The sequence below is a fragment of the Panthera onca genome, chromosome B2 (genome assembly GCF_046562875.1).
Source record: "Panthera onca isolate mPanOnc1 chromosome B2, mPanOnc1 haplotype 2, whole genome shotgun sequence".
Lineage (NCBI taxonomy): Eukaryota > Metazoa > Chordata > Mammalia > Carnivora > Felidae > Panthera > Panthera onca.
In genome coordinates, this window is record NC_138343.1 from 145,971,861 (window position 1) to 145,989,572 (window position 17,712).

The 17,712-nt window shown below is 38.3% G+C and overlaps 1 protein-coding gene across 6 annotated transcripts in view; it reads left to right on the forward strand.

Annotated features, from left to right (window-relative positions):
* Positions 1–17,712, forward strand: part of QKI (QKI, KH domain containing RNA binding) — a 154,108-nt gene that overhangs the window by 50,953 nt on the left and 85,443 nt on the right. For all 6 annotated transcript variants that reach the window (XR_013555851.2, XR_013555852.2, XR_013555850.2 and 3 more), the window contains exon 3: positions 9,835–9,951. Coding sequence is in view for 3 of the 6 variants with exons in the window: in XM_078447550.2 (XP_078303676.1) it covers positions 9,835–9,951 (117 nt within the window). In the remaining 3 variants the exon portion in view is untranslated. The remainder of the gene's footprint in view (positions 1–9,834; positions 9,952–17,712) is intronic.

Below are 17,712 nucleotides of genomic sequence, written 5' to 3' on the forward strand. Positions count from 1 at the left end.
AGAGGATGGGCCGAGAAGGGTCTTCTAAGTGTTGGTGTGTTACACACTGTGTGCCAAGCAGTGTGACGAAGGCCACGCATCCAAAACGTTAGGGATTCCTTGTTTGAAGGGCTAAATTACTCCCGTTTACAGTGTATTTTTCTAGACGTTCTTTTCCAAAGGAGTGTCTAGTATATGAGTTGCCTTGGGAGAGGATCTGTACAGAGCACAACTATCACTGAGGGAGAGGAGAGCTGGTAAGACCACTTCTTTTAAAAAGCAGCCAAGGTAACAAACAGAGCAACACCATTTTCCCAGATTTCATGAGAGCAGCAAGCTTCTTTTTGTCCTCCTCCTCTTCCTTCTTTTTCTTCTTTTTCTTCTTTTTCTTCTTTTTCCTCAACCCTAGTATCTTTCACTCTTTACCACACAGCAGACCTCAGATATTTTATTGAGTTGACTTTGAAAATGAAAGCCTATTTTCTGTTGTACTGAAAAATACCCGAACGAAACGAAATGTGGGAGAGTGTCTCTGTTCAGGTTGTTTTGAAGGGCTGAAGGGGGTGAAGTTTTATAGAATCTGTCACTGTGTAAACAGGTAGAGTTAGGAAGTGGCAGATGAGTAGGAGGAACGAAGAGAGGGCCAGGCCCGTCGACAGATTTTCTGTGGTATGCGCCTCGTTTCTCGTCCTCAGACCCTCATACTGATGCATTTTCACCTCATACTGCCCGAAGTTCTGTGAGTTCTAGATCTATTTAGATGAAAAGCAACATCTTTAACAGTGCCATAGACGTCTCTGTTTGTACGGGGTAACAGGGTAATTCAGACCAGCCAGTAAATTTGGAGCCAGTAATTCAGAGCATTTCCAGTAAAATAGGACACGGTACAAAAAACATTTGCTTGAAAACATCAGAGTCCCAGCAAGACTGAGGGCAGATAATTAAGGCTATAAGCCTGGCATTTACGGACCCCTCTCACTGGGTGTGTTTTCGGAATCTGGAGAAGGCAGCTGAGAGGCTCAACCTTGGGGGCAGGAGTTGGGGTCTGTAATCTATCCGCGCGTACTCCTCCACATCCTCAGTCTTTGCTTAGAGGAGAGGAGGGATGCTGATGGGAACGTGTTCTAGGAGTAAAAATGCACCAGAACTTCCCAAGTTCTCACAGACAGTGCACGTCAGCATCAAGTTTCTTTAAGAAGTGATCTTGGATGGTGCTAGTGACAGTGGGTCCCTGGGAGGAGCTGATGTATACGCCTCCTGGTATAACCTTCTGGAAGAAGGTAACATCATTCTAGGCCTTCTTTCTGTAAGCCCTTTGGTAAGTCCAGTGTCTGGCATACTCTAGCAAATAACCCAATCGCAAGAAGGTAGGATGGCATTAACAAAACATGAGGAAACATCAAAATGATAAAAACAAATCCACAGGGACCTTTGGTATTAGAATTGTCAGACCTAGACTTTGCAAGAGCCATGCTTAGCATGTAGAAGGAGACCCAGGACAAGTTAGAGAAAATGGCAGAGAAATGGAAACTGTAAAAGAAGAATTAAGCTGAAAAGATTAACTGGAATTAAACAGGTTTTCCAGAAGATTAGAAGCATTTGAAGATCGAATTAGTGAATTTGGAAGGTAGCTCAGAGAAAATACTCAGCATGAAGAGGCAGAGAGAGAGAAAAACAGTGTGATAAATGAAAGAAAACCAGGGAGAAAGTCTAATGTATGTAATTGGGTTTTAGGAAACAACGGCATAGAAGCAGTGTTTGAGAGGAGTGTGGCTTCAGATTTTCAGACCAAAGCAATAAAGTCACAGATGTATGAAACTGAACCGTAAAATGAAAACCATTCCTCGGCATGTGGTGGTAACACTTCAGAAAACTAGTGCAGAAGAAATCATAAAAGTAGCAAAAGAAAAAAGAGGGAAAATGTTACTTTCAGAGGAGCCTCAGTTAAGACTCGTAGCTCATTTTTCAGAAGCATAACAGGAAAAGGAGACAAGGCAGAGAATCTTAAAGGTGTTGAAAGAAAATAACTGCCGAACTAGAATTCTGTACCCACCAAAAATCAGACCTGTTCAGATGAGGACACACTGAGAAGCTAGGCTACCAGAAGATGCTCACTAAAGGAAATGTGTAAGGATGTTTTTTAGGAAGGAGAAAAGTGATCCTCAGAAAACAAGATACTTCAGAAAGGAATAAAGAGCAATGAAAATGGTAAATGTATGGGTGAATATAAATGCATATTATCTGTATAGAGTGAAAATCTGTTGACTTAAAAGTATACCTAAGTTTTGAAAAACAGCTAGTGGCATATAAACTGGATTGGAATAAGTGAAGTGAAATAGGCTGGGGTCCTTGCGTTGTATTGGAAAAGGGTGAAAGTACAAAGTAACATTAGTGTTTGATAATTTGGTGATGCATGTTTGGGGTAAACAAGCATGTAACAGAGGCTAATAGAAAGGAACAATAAAAATGAGAAAACACGTTCATTTGCATCTGTGTCCCTGCTCAGCCCCGCCCCGCCCCACCCCACCCCACCCCGAAGGAAGACGGAAAAATAGAAAGGAATATAAAAGAGGTCATGCGTGTACGAAGCACTTAGTAAGATGCTAGGTACAAATCACATACTGTAAATGGGCTGTTAGTAAAAATCCAGAATTTGCAAGAGGGGGTGAAAAAACAACTCATCTAGATGCTTTTCGTAAAGAAGGCCTGTGTAATATAAGGCTAACCAAAGATTGAAAATAATCAGATCAAGAAAGATACACTATGAAAAACTAAACAAGAAAAAATTTTTTACCTCTGAATATCAGGCTTAGTGGCAGAAGGTATTATTGGAGATAGAGGGCCACTTCATAATGACAAAAGGCTGTAATAATTTAAAGTTGTATATATCAAATAACACAGCCTCTAAACATATAAAACCAAAATGGACAGAACTACAAGGAGGAATAGACAAAAAGTAAATCATGGAGGAATTCCTTTTTTTTTTTGAACACCCATGGAATGTTTAGAAAAATTGACCAAATGTTACGCTGCCAAGTCTGAACAAACAATGCAGGACTGACATGCTGCACAGTATGTTTTCTGATTATCATGTAGAAGTTAGAAATCCGTAACAGATAATTAGGAAATCTCATGTTTGAGATAAGAAAAACATTTAAGTATTCAGTAGCTACTATTTGACCTGAATGATAATGGAAATACTATATATCAAAACTTTAGGTTGTGGCTAAAGCCAGTTTAGAGGACTACTTGAAAGCTTTAAAAATATATCTATGTTAGGAAAGAAGAAGGTGCAGTAAGCTAAGAATCCATTTCAGAAAGCTGAGAAAACAGCAGATTAAACCCAGAGGAAGTAGAAGGAAGGAGGTCATAAAGCCAAGAGTAGAAAGCAATTAAATACAAGGAACCACCCAAGGAAGAGAGTCCTTGTATCAGTTGGCTCTTGTGACATTGTAATAAGCTACCCCAGCAGCTTATGTTAAAGCCACTGTCATTTATTTAGCTCCTCCTTGTTTCTCTTCTGCAGGCTGGGCCTTGAGGTAGGGTTCAGAGCAGTTCTTCTGGTCTGCGTCTGTAGTCACCTGTAGGTCAGCTAGGCAGTTCTGCTTCTACGCGTCGTCTGGCTATGGGCTGGGACACTGGTGGTGACAGGGTCGCTTGTCTTTCATTCTCCTTCTCCTGTAGGTTAGTCTGAGCTTGTTTACGTGGGAGTAATAGTGTTCTAAGAGAGTAAATGCACATTAGACTGAGGTTTAGGTTTTTAGCGTGAATGTCATTCTTTCCTCTATGTTGTACTGGAAAGCAAGTCACAGTGCTAGCCCAGAGTCGAGGGGTGCGAGGAACTGAGTTTACACTGCAGATGGCCTAGATATCTTTAGAGGCTAAAGGGTAATTGTGGCCATTTAATGTATTTCTTTCGTTTTTTGGAGAGCACGAGCAGGGGAGGGGCAGAAAGAGGAGGACAGAGGATCTGAAGGGGGCTGTGCACTGACTGGTCAGGTGACGGCAGAGAGCCTGTTGTGGGGCTCGAATTCCTAAACCGCGAGATCATGACCTGAGCCAGAGTCGGGCATTCAGCTGACTGAGCCACCAAGGTGCCCCTGTGGCCATTTTTTAAAGCCAGTCTATCCCAGTCAGCGAAAGCAAAGATCTATTTTTTGAAAAGCCTGGAAGATTGGTAAGAAGGAAGACATAGCTAACCGGTCAGGAGTGAAAGGGGAGCCGTCATGATAGATCCTGTAGGTATTGAGAAGAAAATTAGATGTAAGCTTTACATCAGTAAATTCGAAAGTTTAAACAACATGGGCATATTTCGAGGTAAATACAAGTTACCACAATTGACATATGAAAGGTGGAAAATCTGAATTAAAGAACTGAATCCATAATTTAAAACCTTGCTCAGAGAAAAACACTAGGCCCAGGTTGTTTCACCATTGATTTAATATTTGAGGAATAAATAACATGTCTTCTACAAGGCCATCCAGAGAGTAGAAAAGGAGGGAATAGGAATACATCTCAACACATTTTGAGGCCAGAATAACCTTGATGATACCAAAACCCACGAAGCATATCATGAGAAGGGAATGTTAGAAACCAATTCCATTTATGGATGTAAATTTTAAAAAATCGGAGTGCTAGCAAACTAAACCTAACAACTTATTAGAAGGATAATGCATCAAGATCAACTTGAGTTTATTTTAAGCATGTAAAGGTTGTTTAACATTTGAAAATTGATTATAATCCACTGCACTAATAGAATTAAAGGGAAATATAGGGTTGTCTCAATGGATGGTAAAGAAATGTGATAAATTTAAACATCCGCTCATGATGGGAAAAAAGAAAAACAAAACAAAACTTCATGGGGCGCCTGAGTGGCTCAGTGCATTGAACATCTGACTCTTGATTTCGGCTCAGGTCACGATCTCATGGTTTGTGGGATGGAGCCCTGCGTCGGACTCTGTGCTGAGCGTGGAGCCTGCTTAAGATTCTGTCCGTCTGTCTCACTGTCTTTCTCTCTCACTCTCCTCCTTTGCCCCTCCCCCTGCTCTTTCTCTCTTCTCAAAATAAATAGATATTAAAAAAAAAAAAACAAAACTTCAGCAAACTAGGGAATAGAGGGATATTTTGTTAATCTGGTGACGTGTATCTACAAAAAGTCTGCAGATTTCTTCAGACTTTATGGTGAACCGTTGAAAACTTTATTTTTGAAATCTGGAACAAGAAAAGGATGATAGACTCTTCTTTGGCTTTGAACTCAAGTTGTATTGGCCAGTGCCATATGGTTGGAGAGGGTATGTAACAGTCACTGTTCGCAGGTGATAGGTTTGTTTGTCTGAAGAATCCAAAAGTACCTACAGAAAAAGGATGAGAATTGACAATGAAGAAAAAAAGCTACTGGATAGAAGATTTAATATAGAAAAATCAAGTATGTGTTCATATTATAAGAAACAAAAATGAAAAAATATATACAGTAGCAAAATTGAACTCCCAAATATCTAGGAATAAGTCTGATAAAAATGAGTAAAGTCACAGTAAAAAAAAGCCTTATATTCTTGAGAGAAATTCAAGAAGACTTGACCGAATGAAGAAATTATAATGTGCTCATGATTTTGACACCTCTGTTATAGTATCTCAATTAAAGGTATTGCCAGTATAATTTCAGAAATTGACCAACTGGTTTTAAAATCTGTATGGACAGAGAAAGACAGATACCATATGTTTTCACTGCTATGTGGATCCTGAGAAACTTAACAGAAGACCATGGGGGAGGGGAAGGGGGGAAAAAAAGGGGTTAGAGAGAGAGGGAGCCAAAACACAAGAGACTTAAAAACTGAGAACAAACTGAGGGTTGATGAGGGGTGGGAGGGAGGGGAGGGTGGGTGAGGGGTACTGAGGAGGGTACCTGTTGGGATGAGCACTGGGTGTTGTATGGAAACCAATTTGACAATAAATTTCATATTAAAAAATAAATAAAATCTGTATGGAAACACAAAGGGCAATAGCCTAGATACTCTTAGGAGCAAGGTGGACTGTACTGTGTATCAAGATTTATTATAAAGTTACAATACATAATATAGTGTTGGTGTTTTTTTTTTTTTTAATACGGTATGAATTTTCTTTTCTTTTCTTTTCTTTTCTTTTCTTTTCTTTTCTTTTCTTTTCTTTTCTTTTTTTTTTTTTTTTTTAAGTAGGCTCCACACCAAACATGGAGTCCAGTGCAGGCCTTGAATTTCATAACACTGGACTGGAGCTGAGATCAAGAGTCGAATTCTTAATTGACTGGGCCACCTGGGTGCCCCAATACAGTGCGATAGTAAAGCAAGGATAAACAAATAGATTAATAAAAGAGAGAACTCAGAAATAGACCCAGGTATATATAGATATTATTTATGAGAATGATGGCACTATAGACTAATTGGAAAAGGATAGTCTTTTCAATAAAATGTGCTAGAACAATTGGGTGTCCATGTGAGGTAAAGAGAAAAAGCTGTACCATCACAGACATTAATTCCTGGTGACCGTGGGCATAAATGTGAAAGAACAATAAAGCTTCTAAAAGTTAATACAGAAGGATATTTTGATGATCTTAGGATGGGGAAAGACCTCACTAACCATGAAAAGAAGACTGATCAGTTGAGCTACATTAAAATGAATTCAGTCCGGTTAAATTTAGTTATACAACACCATTGAAGAACAAGGAGGCAAGCCACAGGATGGGAAAAGGTATTTGCTATAAATGTAACCACAAAGTAGAAATTGATTAATAAAATGAAAAAACGCAATAGAAAAATAGTCTAGAAACTTCAAGTGTGCATCAAAAAAAAAAGTATAGACAATAAAAGCATTGTCCACAGGATTGGACGATAAACATAAAAAAAAAAAAAAAAAGATAAACTTTCCTAGTAATCAGGAGAATGCTAATTCAGATACTCAGCAAGTGCACCAGAATGGCTAAAATAAAAAACATTGGTAATAGGAAGTGCTAGAGAGGAAATGGATGAAAAAAAATTCTTCTTCTCTTCTTTTGGGAATATGAATGTATGCAGTCCTTTTAGAAAATAGTTTAGGACTATGTAATAAAGGAGTTCTCTTTGGATATTATCTTCTTTACCAAAAGTCTTTTCCCTCAAGGGGTGCTCCCTTGTCCTGGTGCTTTATTTGGTACTATCTGTTTCATGTTAGCCTTCTCAAGTCTTTTTTGAACCTGCTTTGTCTATTCTTAATTGGAGTATGAAGCACTGAACATTGGAGTTAGGAGCTTACATGTTCGTGAACTGGGCTCCCCCACTGCAAGCTTCAGTTGGAAGTGATCACCTGAAGTGTCAACCTTTAGAAGGTAGCCACATGCTGTTCTTGGAGACAAGGTTTACAAAAACCTGCAAGTTAGATCCCTGTTTGTTGTTGTTCTGCATATCATCTCCATCTTCTCTTTCTGGTTTTCTGCAGAGCTCTGTGTCTGAGTGTTAATTAAGTTTCTCTGGAGTTCTGTAAGGCAGATTTGCTATGGATCATATCCCCTTCTGTGGACATTCTAAGCTGAGTATTTGATTGAGGGCCTGAGGTTTCCGAAAGTGAGTTTGTAGTGGACTTGGTGAGGCCGTTCGTCGTCCACTATGTGCCAGACCTTGTATCGAACCTTTTGTATGTATCGTGTTGTGCACACATCTGCTCCTCGATGCAGCTCTGCTAGGTGGTGTCCTCTCCATTATGTAATTGAGGCTTATTTGATGGGACTTTCAAATTCCTAGTGATTGTTACTATTGCAGCTTGGGTACCAGTTGGGATGTATGTGCTTTTGGAGTTTTTAAAACAATCACGGTGTAGTTCTTGAGTTTCTTCAAATCGGAGATGCGTTGTGAAAATGGGTGGCGACGGGTTGATGTTGACGAAAGGGGCAGATGAAGTACTATATGCCAAGGAACTAGGAAAGGATAAGGGGTTTTATTTCAATATGAAGGCAAATTTCAGAATTGGGGATCTTGTAGAGCTAGATTAAGTGCTTCCAGGATCAGTCTGTGAGTCTTAACTTGGGGTAGAAAAGGTTTATCAAAATGCCCTGATGGAAGGGGGCTTTCTCCCAGCTGTCTTTGCTTTGTATTTCACTTGTAAGATGTGGCAGTGTTAGTGAGCAGCTTAGTGAGAGAACGTGAAAAGCCACAGGAGTACAGAAGATTGAAGAAGTGCCTTGGCTTCCTGAGCCCTTAGAGCAGTGAATGCTCCATATCACTTGTATGTAATGATCTACTAATAGTAGGATCAAATGCAAGAGAAAAGTAGGAAGCTGTAAACCTAAGAATTGGTACTTATTTGGCTAAATAAATAAATACAAACCACTGTGGGTTTTGTGGAATTGATGCTATTCATGTTTGTTTGTTTTTGGTTTTTTTTTTTGTCTTCCGTGCAGTTGACATGTGAATGAGGAAATTTTACTTTTCAGTATTCCAAGACCATCTGTGCTTCCCATTGGCCTTTGTACTAGAAGTTTCTGTGTGTGTAGGGGAGTTTCTAGTGAGGGATGGCAATTATTTATACAGTTATCTTTGTCACTGTCCTATTTATTAAGGCTCCTGTCAAAACTAGTATAAGTTAAAGTTAGAAATGAAAAAAAAAATAAGGGTACAGACATAAAATTGTGCATACAATATTATATACTCTCAAGACTGAAATCCTAAGGGGTGCCTGGGTGGCTCAGTCAGTTAAGCATCTGACTTTGGCTCAGGTCATGATCTCCCAGCTCGTGGGTTCGAGGCCTGCATCAGGCTCTGTGCTAACAGCTCAGAGCCTGGAGCCTGCTTCAGATTCTGTCTCCCTCTCTCTCTCTCTGTCCCTCCCCCACTGGCGTGCATTCTTTCTTTCTTTCTTTCTTTCTTTCTTTCTTTCTTTCTTTCTTTCTTTTTCTTTCTTTCTTTCTTTCTTTCTTTCTTTCTTTCTTTCTTTCTTTCTTTCTTTCTCTCTCTCTCTCTCTCTCTCTCTCTCTTTCTCAAAGTAAATAAACATTAAAAAAAACATTTAAAAAAAGACTGAAATAGCACAGGGTGAAACCCAAATTTGGCCATTGCTGTTATGGCAGCCAACCCAAAACTACAACTCTCTCTAAATAGTTGCTTTGGAGAAAGTATTACTTTTCTTGTTAGATAAATGAGAGCAGAATTTTTCCCAAGAATCTCTGTAAAAAATGCAATTACTATTTAACATGATGTACAATTCCCTGAATGCCAACATTACAGAGTTTTGTAGAAGGCATTTGTATTCATGGGTGGCATCTAAGAGTTTGTCAAACTTTTTAATATACTGTACTCTGGTTTAAATGACATGTTGATGGACAGTTTAGTATAGCACCTGTTTACATAGATCATGTTGTTCCTAATTTATAATTTGTGTTAATACATATGAAACTTCCTTGCTGAACAATGAGCTCTTGTAATTATACCCTTAAACTGTGCTAGAAATTCATAAGTACTGTAAGGCTTTATTTCATCTTAGTATTAAAAATATTTAACTTGAGGGACGCCTGGGTGGCTCAGTTAGTGGAGCATCTGACCTGGGCTCAGGTCGTGATCTCACGGTTCATGGGTTCAAGGGCCTCCCCCCAAACACACACACGTCGGGCTCTGTGCTGACAGCTCAGAGCCTGGAGCCTGCTTCGGATTCTGTGTCTCCTTCTCTCTCTGCTCCTTCCCTGTGTGCGCGTGTATGAGCACTTGCTAGCTCTCTCTCAAAAATAAATAAACTTAAAAAAAAGTTTTTTTTTTAAATATTTAACTTGACAAAGTAAAAATGTATTTTAAAATAATTGTAAGAGGTATAAATTCAAGCAAGTGAGTAATATATGGTGACTATTTTGTTTCTTTCCAGTTTAATTTTGTTGGAAGAATCCTTGGACCTAGAGGACTTACTGCTAAACAACTTGAAGCAGAAACAGGATGTAAAATAATGGTCCGAGGCAAAGGCTCGATGAGGGATAAAAAGAAGGTAAGTCCAAGGGGGCAAGTCTTTATGTGATAATATACTTATATTTTTGCATTAAAGTACCCAGATCTTCCGTGCATAAAGCACTGAAAATCATTTCATATCTTAAACCTTTGAACTTTTTAAAGGGGTTGTCACAATTTTTTCTTGTGGATTATCATGAGTTTTCATTTAGCCAACCAAGGTATCACTCAGGCCATCATGTTAACTTACTTTGGTATCTATAGTTGAAAAGCTGCCACATTGGAAATTAGTCACACTGTGATGTTATATATATAAAGACACATCATTAAGAGTTAAAAAAAAATCTAAAATGCTTCTTTTGATGAGATTTAAGTGAATGATGAAGTGATCTCCCAGATCGCTAGGAGAGCTACTAAACAGAAAAAGAAAGCTATAAGTAACTATATGATACTCATTTTGGTTTTCACCAACATTTTGTGTTGATTGTAGGTTTATTTGACATTTTACTTTAAAGTATATTATTCCTGTTTTCTGTTTTTTGGGTTTTTTTTCCTTTCTCCTTCCACCTCTTGTTCTGCTAATTTAATGAATGAATACCTAACTATCTACTTTAAATACTATTTTTAGGAAGGTTTTCTTTGCCTAGTTTTCTGTTACCCAATGAAACTATTAGTCTGGGTACTTTGGAATGTCTGTTTTAAAAAATGTTTTACTGATTTTTTAAAAAAATAACATTTTTAAAACATTCCACATATAAGCGAAATCACATGGTATTTGTCTGTGACTTTTTTCACTTAGCAAATATCTTCTAGGTCCATTCATCCGTGAAACTAATGTAAGACTATATGAGAATTATTTTCAGTTTAAAAGGAAGAAAACCCTGATCCGATTGCCAAATACTAAATGTACTGTTGTGGAGGGTATTATTTTTTAAATATATTGCCTTGAAAGGACTCTCAAGTGATAGGCCTGTAGTCAGATTATGTTGGAGCATGTGCATTGAGCCACTTTGTGAAGCTTAAGGAACAAACACCAGATTTACGAGATATTCTGACTTCATTCTGATGTGCTTCTTTTCTGACCTGCCACCTCGTTTCATTTACTCTCCCGCTACCTAAATGCATGGGAATCCTTGACTCTCCTTGGAGACAAATAATTACTTCACAGTTAAGTTGGGGGTGGGTGAAGTCCTCGATAATACTGATTATCTTTAAATTTTATTATATGTAACTGTTCTTGTCAGCTGAGTTTACAGATCCTTTGAGGCAATTGTGTGAATTCTCCTTCAGAATATTTAAATGTTGTATTTAAAATAGTTTTCTGTATTACAATCTTCAGCAACACTTCAGCATATTTTTAGTTAGCTGAGTTGCAATCTTACATTGCCATGCAGTTTGGTTTTCCGTGTTTGCACTTATCGTTGTATTGGCATTGGCCTTATTAAGCAGTGCTAATTTAAGACCCATGGAACAATAAAACGAAATCGACAATTGATAGAGAAATAAATCTTTACCAAAAGATTAGTGTACCTATCAGTTAAACAAGTTATTCTATAAATATGTGAAAAAATGTGTTTTCCCCTGTCCTGCCTCTGTTAATTCCCTACTAAGGGCCCTCCCCTTCTCCACTCATACACGCAGAGACACCAAGGGTTCGAGCTTGGAAATTGCATAATGAGACATCATGAATTCTATTTTTGATTCAGGTTGAAATTTTAGAACATATTCTGCTATTTTTGGCAGGAGAACAAAATGGTTAAGAGACTGAGCTTTGTGACCAGATTGCTTAGGTTCGAATCTTGGTTCTGTCCGTTAGTAGCTTTGTGACCTTGGACAAATTACTTAATCTCCTCATGGTGTATAAAAATGGGAGTAGTAATAAGGTGATTGTGAGGGTTAAATTAGTTGTAAAGCACTTAGAACAGCGTTTTGGATCATAGTAAGTGATCGATTAATGTTAATGATTGTTCTTAATAAATGTTATCTTAACACCATTACAGTAGTGCCCCTTATTCATAGCTGGTACATCCTGAGACCCCCTTTGGAGCCTGAAAATGCAGATGGTACTGAACCCTGTATATATTCTGCCTTTTCCTGTACATACATACTGATGATAAGTTTAATTTATAAATTAGGCACAGAAGGGTATTAACAATAATAATAGAACAATTATAACAAGATATTATAATAAAAGTCTTGTGAATGTGGTCTCTCTCCCTCTCTCTTATAGTATCTTATTATACTGTGCTCACCATTTTGCTGTTGTGATATGATAAAATGCCTACGTGATGAGATGAAGTGAGGTGAATGATGTAGAGATTGTGACGTTAGGCTACTATAGATCTTCTGATGATGAGATAAAAGGAGGATCATCTGCTTCCTGACTTCGGTTGCCCCATGGATAGCTGAAGGGGCCGAAAGCAAAGCTGCAGATAAGGGGAGACGGCTGTAGTTGGATAGTGCATTTTTAAGCTGAAACTCTTATGCTGCATCAAGGTGAAAGGAATGCCACATTTTTTTAAGCTTTGGAAATGACAGATACTTCTTTGTAGTTTTGTAACCTTTGAGTATCCCGTATTCTCATGGCTTTTCTGTTCTTTTTCCTCTGGTGGTTGGTGCATCCATATTCTGCATTGTCCACATTCTTAACCACAAGTAGAAGCAGTTTCCGTATTTTATTTATTTTTAATCTGTACTGTTGGCTACCAAAATTAAAAAAAAAAGCTTCTAGATTACACATAATGAATGCAAGGATAACAATAATAAAGGCACCAAAAAATTTTGGCTCCAGGTTATTATTTTAGTTTTATTAAAATGGTACAGATGAACATACTTGAAATTAGTTTGAATGACTATCATATATTTGATACTGGTATGTGAAGCCTGTGGAGAACTTATGCACGGATTTATAATACCAGGAGTATCTTCTATAATTTTAATGTAAATCTACACGTAATTAATTGTTAACCAAATCATTTTGGTTTATACGGTAGTTACTGTATTCTTTTAGCTCTTAAAAATGTTAATAAAAGTAAAGTCAAAATGGAAAGTGCTGTCATTTATTGCTTGGCTATTATTTTGAGAAAATCTGACAAACAGATGGAGACAAAAAGTAGTATTGATGTTAATACTCCTTTGTACTAGGCTGATTGAGGTGTATTTCAGGTGTTTCAAAGGGAAAGCCATTTGGCTTTAACCAATTTATATCAAAGCTGAGAAAGTTGGAAAATCTTAGTTTACTGGTTGCCTAAAATATGATGGAAATGCTGTTTGCTGATCTATATCCTTCACTAGACTGGTAAACTCAGTGAAGGCAAAACATGTCTGTTTTATGGAATATGTCCCTGGTGTTTGATGAGCACCTTGGTACAGAGTAGGACCTGGAAAAAAAAAATCTGAGAAAGGAATGAATGTTTAGTTTAGGTAATAAATGAAAGGCATAGATGTCCCCCACCCCCGACCCCGACCCCGACCCCACCACGTCCCCGTAAAAGAATTTGTAAATAGAGAAAATTGTAAACCCTATGTGCTTTTAGGTTTTGGGGCAAGATCAGCAGTACCGTATCATGTAAGCTGCCGGTTTTAAGCAAGGGAGTGAATATGCCACTTTAATTTTTATTCGCTTGGATTGGTGTTATTGACGGGAATTCAAGTTATTGACAGGAATAACAGCATTGAGTTTTGCGTGTAAATACCCAGTGGAATGGTCCTGGGTAAACCCCATGGGACCTAGGAGCAGGAACTGTGGTGAGACTTCATGAGAGACGGTGACCAGAGCTTGGAAAGCTTGTCTGTTTCAGCCAGCATAGGGCAGTGCTTCTCTGTAGCAAGCCAGCTATACCTCGGTCTCTGAGTAAATGTATGGTGTCAGCAAGTGGAAACCACTAGTTTTATGGAAGTTCTTGGGATTTATACAATATCAAGCATTATTCTCGGTATCGTACATGCATTTGTTTTAATTAATCTGAGGTTTCCCCCTCATAACTTCTACTTGTAAGTTGATTATTTTTTCTATCATTTTAATTTGTTTTACATTGTTATGTTAGTTTCGGGTATACAGCATAGTGGTTCAGCAACACTGTAACATCACCAGGTGCTCATTACAGCAAATGCACTCCATAACCCTGAATCCCCTGTTTAACCCAGTCCCCCACACCTCTCAGCTCTCTGGTAACGATCAATGTGTTTTCTATAGTTAAGAGTCAGGTTCTTGGTTGCTCTCTCTCTTTTTCTCTTTGCTTGTTTGTTTTGTTTCTTAAATTCCACGTGGGTATGAGTGAAATTCTATGGTATTTTTCTTTCTCTGATTTATTTTGCTTCCCATTATTGTCTTTAGCTCCATCCATGTCATTGCCAATGGCAAATTTTCATTCTTTTTTATGCCTGAATGATACTCCGTTATGCGTACATATATACACACACGCTATATAAAGTATATATTATGTGTGTGTGTTGACACCATATCTTGTTTTATCCATTCACCAGTCAGTGGACACTTGGGTTGCTTCCGTAATTTGGCTGTTGTAAATGATGCTACTGTAAACATAGGGGTGAATGTATCTCTCTGAAATAGTGTTTTTGTATTCTTTGGGTTAGTACTCAGTAGTGAGCTTGCTGGACCATAGGGTGGTTCTATTTTTAAGTTTTTGAGGGACCCCTATACTGTTTCCACAACGGCTGCAGCAGTTTGCATTCCCAGCATCAGTGCAAGATGGTTCTTTTTTGTCACATCCTTGCCAACACCCATTGTTTCCTGTGTTGTTGATTTTAGCCATTCTCACAGGCGTGAGGTGATCTGAGCTTTATTGTTCCTATTTTGTAGGTGAGGAAATTGAGGCTCAGGGAGGTTGAATAATTTACCAAAGGTCACATGCCAAAAAGTGGCAGTCCAGACTCAACCCACAGCCTGTATTCTATCCTGTGGTGTACTTCTTCCTAGTTAGGAGCCATTTCTGAGGGCAATAGCAGCTTCAGAAATAGTAGAATTCAAATATGGAGTACTTCTACGTGTCGACTGTGAAGTTAATATGAATATATTTTGTGAAACTTCTAATCTTTTTGGTTTTTTCCTCAGGGATAATCTATTTTGAAATTTTGTTTTTATGTATCATTCCCCTGATTTTCGGAAACTCTTTAGGAAGGATTTAATCCCATTTTCTGGTAGAAAACTATGTAGTTGAGCATATTAGAAGTTTTAAAGACGCAATTTTTGGAAAACAAAGTGACTTTTGGTAGTTTTCCCATTGATGTTGCAGAGGAGCCATGTGGAGAGCCCTGGGAAAAAATGTTTTTATGTTATAGGGAATGGGTTCACCTTCAAAAAACAGAGGTGGCAGTCAGCTGGTTTCCAGTGTAGCAGATGAAAACATGTGAGTCATTAAAAAAGAAGAGTGTTTTGTGCATAATGAGGTACTTGATATATTATTGTGGAGTGATCGTTATTAAAGTGGTAAATGAAGTTCACCTTTGGGAGTCTTTGTGAGTGGTCATTGTAGGTGACACTCTGGGAATTTGTCTCGTCAACATCCATTAGCTGTTCGCTGGGAGCTTCCCTGTCATAAACAGGTGGGCACTGAGTAGCCATGCTTGTGTTTCTGTCCCACTCCCACCCCTTAGCCAGAAATGTTGATGAGTGAAATGTCTACAGTTGATCAAAGCCAGGTTAGTTGAATATTGTCTATTCTGGGAATTTCCATTGAGATCCTCGTTAGAGCTCTTTGCTTGACATGAAAGGATGTGCCCTTAAGGGATCAGATGGCCGTTCTCGGGCTGCTAGTAACTGTGACCAGATGGCATCAACCGCTTTTGCAGTCTGTGCGGTGTCTTCCTCAGATCCTGCAGAACTCCAGAACATAGCTTAACTCTTCTCACAGGGTTAGAGGCCTGAAGAGGCGAGGTAACCTCTGCAGTCCCCGCTTTGTAACCGATGACGGCGGTAATGATGAACGCGTATCACACCGGACATTCACATTGAACTACGCAAATCATTCTCCTCAGAGTATAGGTTTTGAATTTAAAATCTGATCAATCTGCAGTAAATTTTCACTTTTTAAATTTTGTTTCTAACTTTTGTTTACCAAATATATTTGACCATTGTCTTGTTTTTAAGAGATGTTCCTATAACTGCTTGAGGCTCTGCAGTGTTTTATGAAACATGATTTATGGAATGTTGTTAGAGAGGCGTATTGTATAGTTGTAAGCATAAGTAGAATTTCATAACATTTTTACATTCTTTTCATACACATTGTAAATTTTTCTGTTATCTCTACTTTATTTCTTATGGTTAACGTATATGTTAATTTTAATTACTTAGTTAATATATGATATTTTTGGAAAGGTTTAAAGGTACAGATAGTCTTGAAAAAAAAATTAAAGGCACCTGGTTCTGTCCGTCTGGAGACCACCGTGTGGACAGTGTGGGCACATCTTGTAGATCGTTCTTCATGCAGTTACATACACGTTCACATGTGTTCTAGAACATGAATCATATTAGACGTGGTGCTTCATAATTAGCATTGTCTTCAGCACCTCCACCCTGTCCTGTCATTTCACTAAGTAGTTGAGCTTTATAATGTCTAAGACTTTGTGCTGGGCAATAGGAAGGCACGTTTATAAAGGACGTTTCAAGGCAGTATGGATAACGGTATGCAAAGATGCATTTTCTTGATGGGGGGGGGGGTGCTTTGACTTTTATTCTTAGGAAAGATGTCACTACTATCCCAACACTTGCAAAGAGATCAAATTAATACAGTTTTTTGGTTCCCATACTAACGTGGCTGTGATGGACAGTGACATAACATCAAGTACAAGCATGGTTCCTGACAACTTGTATTAATGATCTTGTTGAATACTTGGCTTTCTGACAACCTTTAGCATAGGTATAGTTGTTGTTTTTTTAACTTTTCATCATGGCTACTTTTAAGTAGTAATTACCCATCACCCAGTGCCAGCATTGCCCACCTCCTTCTAGTGCCCTCACTCCTCCATGGCTCTTCTTCCCCCTTCTGCATGCCATATAATTTCGGGAGCATAGTCCAGATGTAATTTCATCTCTAAATATTTTATTATGTTTTCCTAAAATAGCAGGGCTCTTAATGTTGTGGTGTTTATGCTTTTCTTTATCACTAGAAATTTTCTTTATGTTTTCAAATATTTATCAGTGTTCATAGTACCCCCTTGTGTCATAAATGTCTTTTTAAGAAAATTGGGTGGCATCCAAGCGAGGGGCGTATACATTGTAGTTAATTGATAGATTGCTTAAGACATTCTGTCCCTCAGCCCCATTTTGCCTTCTTGAAGTTTGTCGAGGGACTGACTTATTCTAAATGATTCCTATGGATTTTGCTGATTGCGTGGTGGTGTTTAGCACTGATCTCTGTCCTCTGTATTTTTTGGTAAGTTGGTAGCAAGAAAGGTTTAATCAGATTCGGATCTCTTGCTTTCCCTCCCTCATTTCCTTTCTTCTTTTTGAAAGAGTATTTCACAAGTAGTGTGGTGATGGTGGGTTTTTTAGTCCCTTTACTTCAGTAGGAGTTGCAAAATAGTTGTATCTTATTTCATTAATATTAGCTAGATTCACTTTTACAGGAAAGGCTAGATAAATGCTCTTACTAGTTTTAAAATAGTTGGTTCCTAGGAATCCTTCAAAGGTACAGAATGAGGGTTTTTTGTTTGTTTCCTTTTTGAATATCATTATGAATGCATAAGCTGTTTTGATGTGTTTCAGTTCGTTGCAGTTAGTGTTTTTTAATGAGCATGTTGTTTGGCCATTGGGGCCGCCTCAAGTTCACTTCTAAGCCCT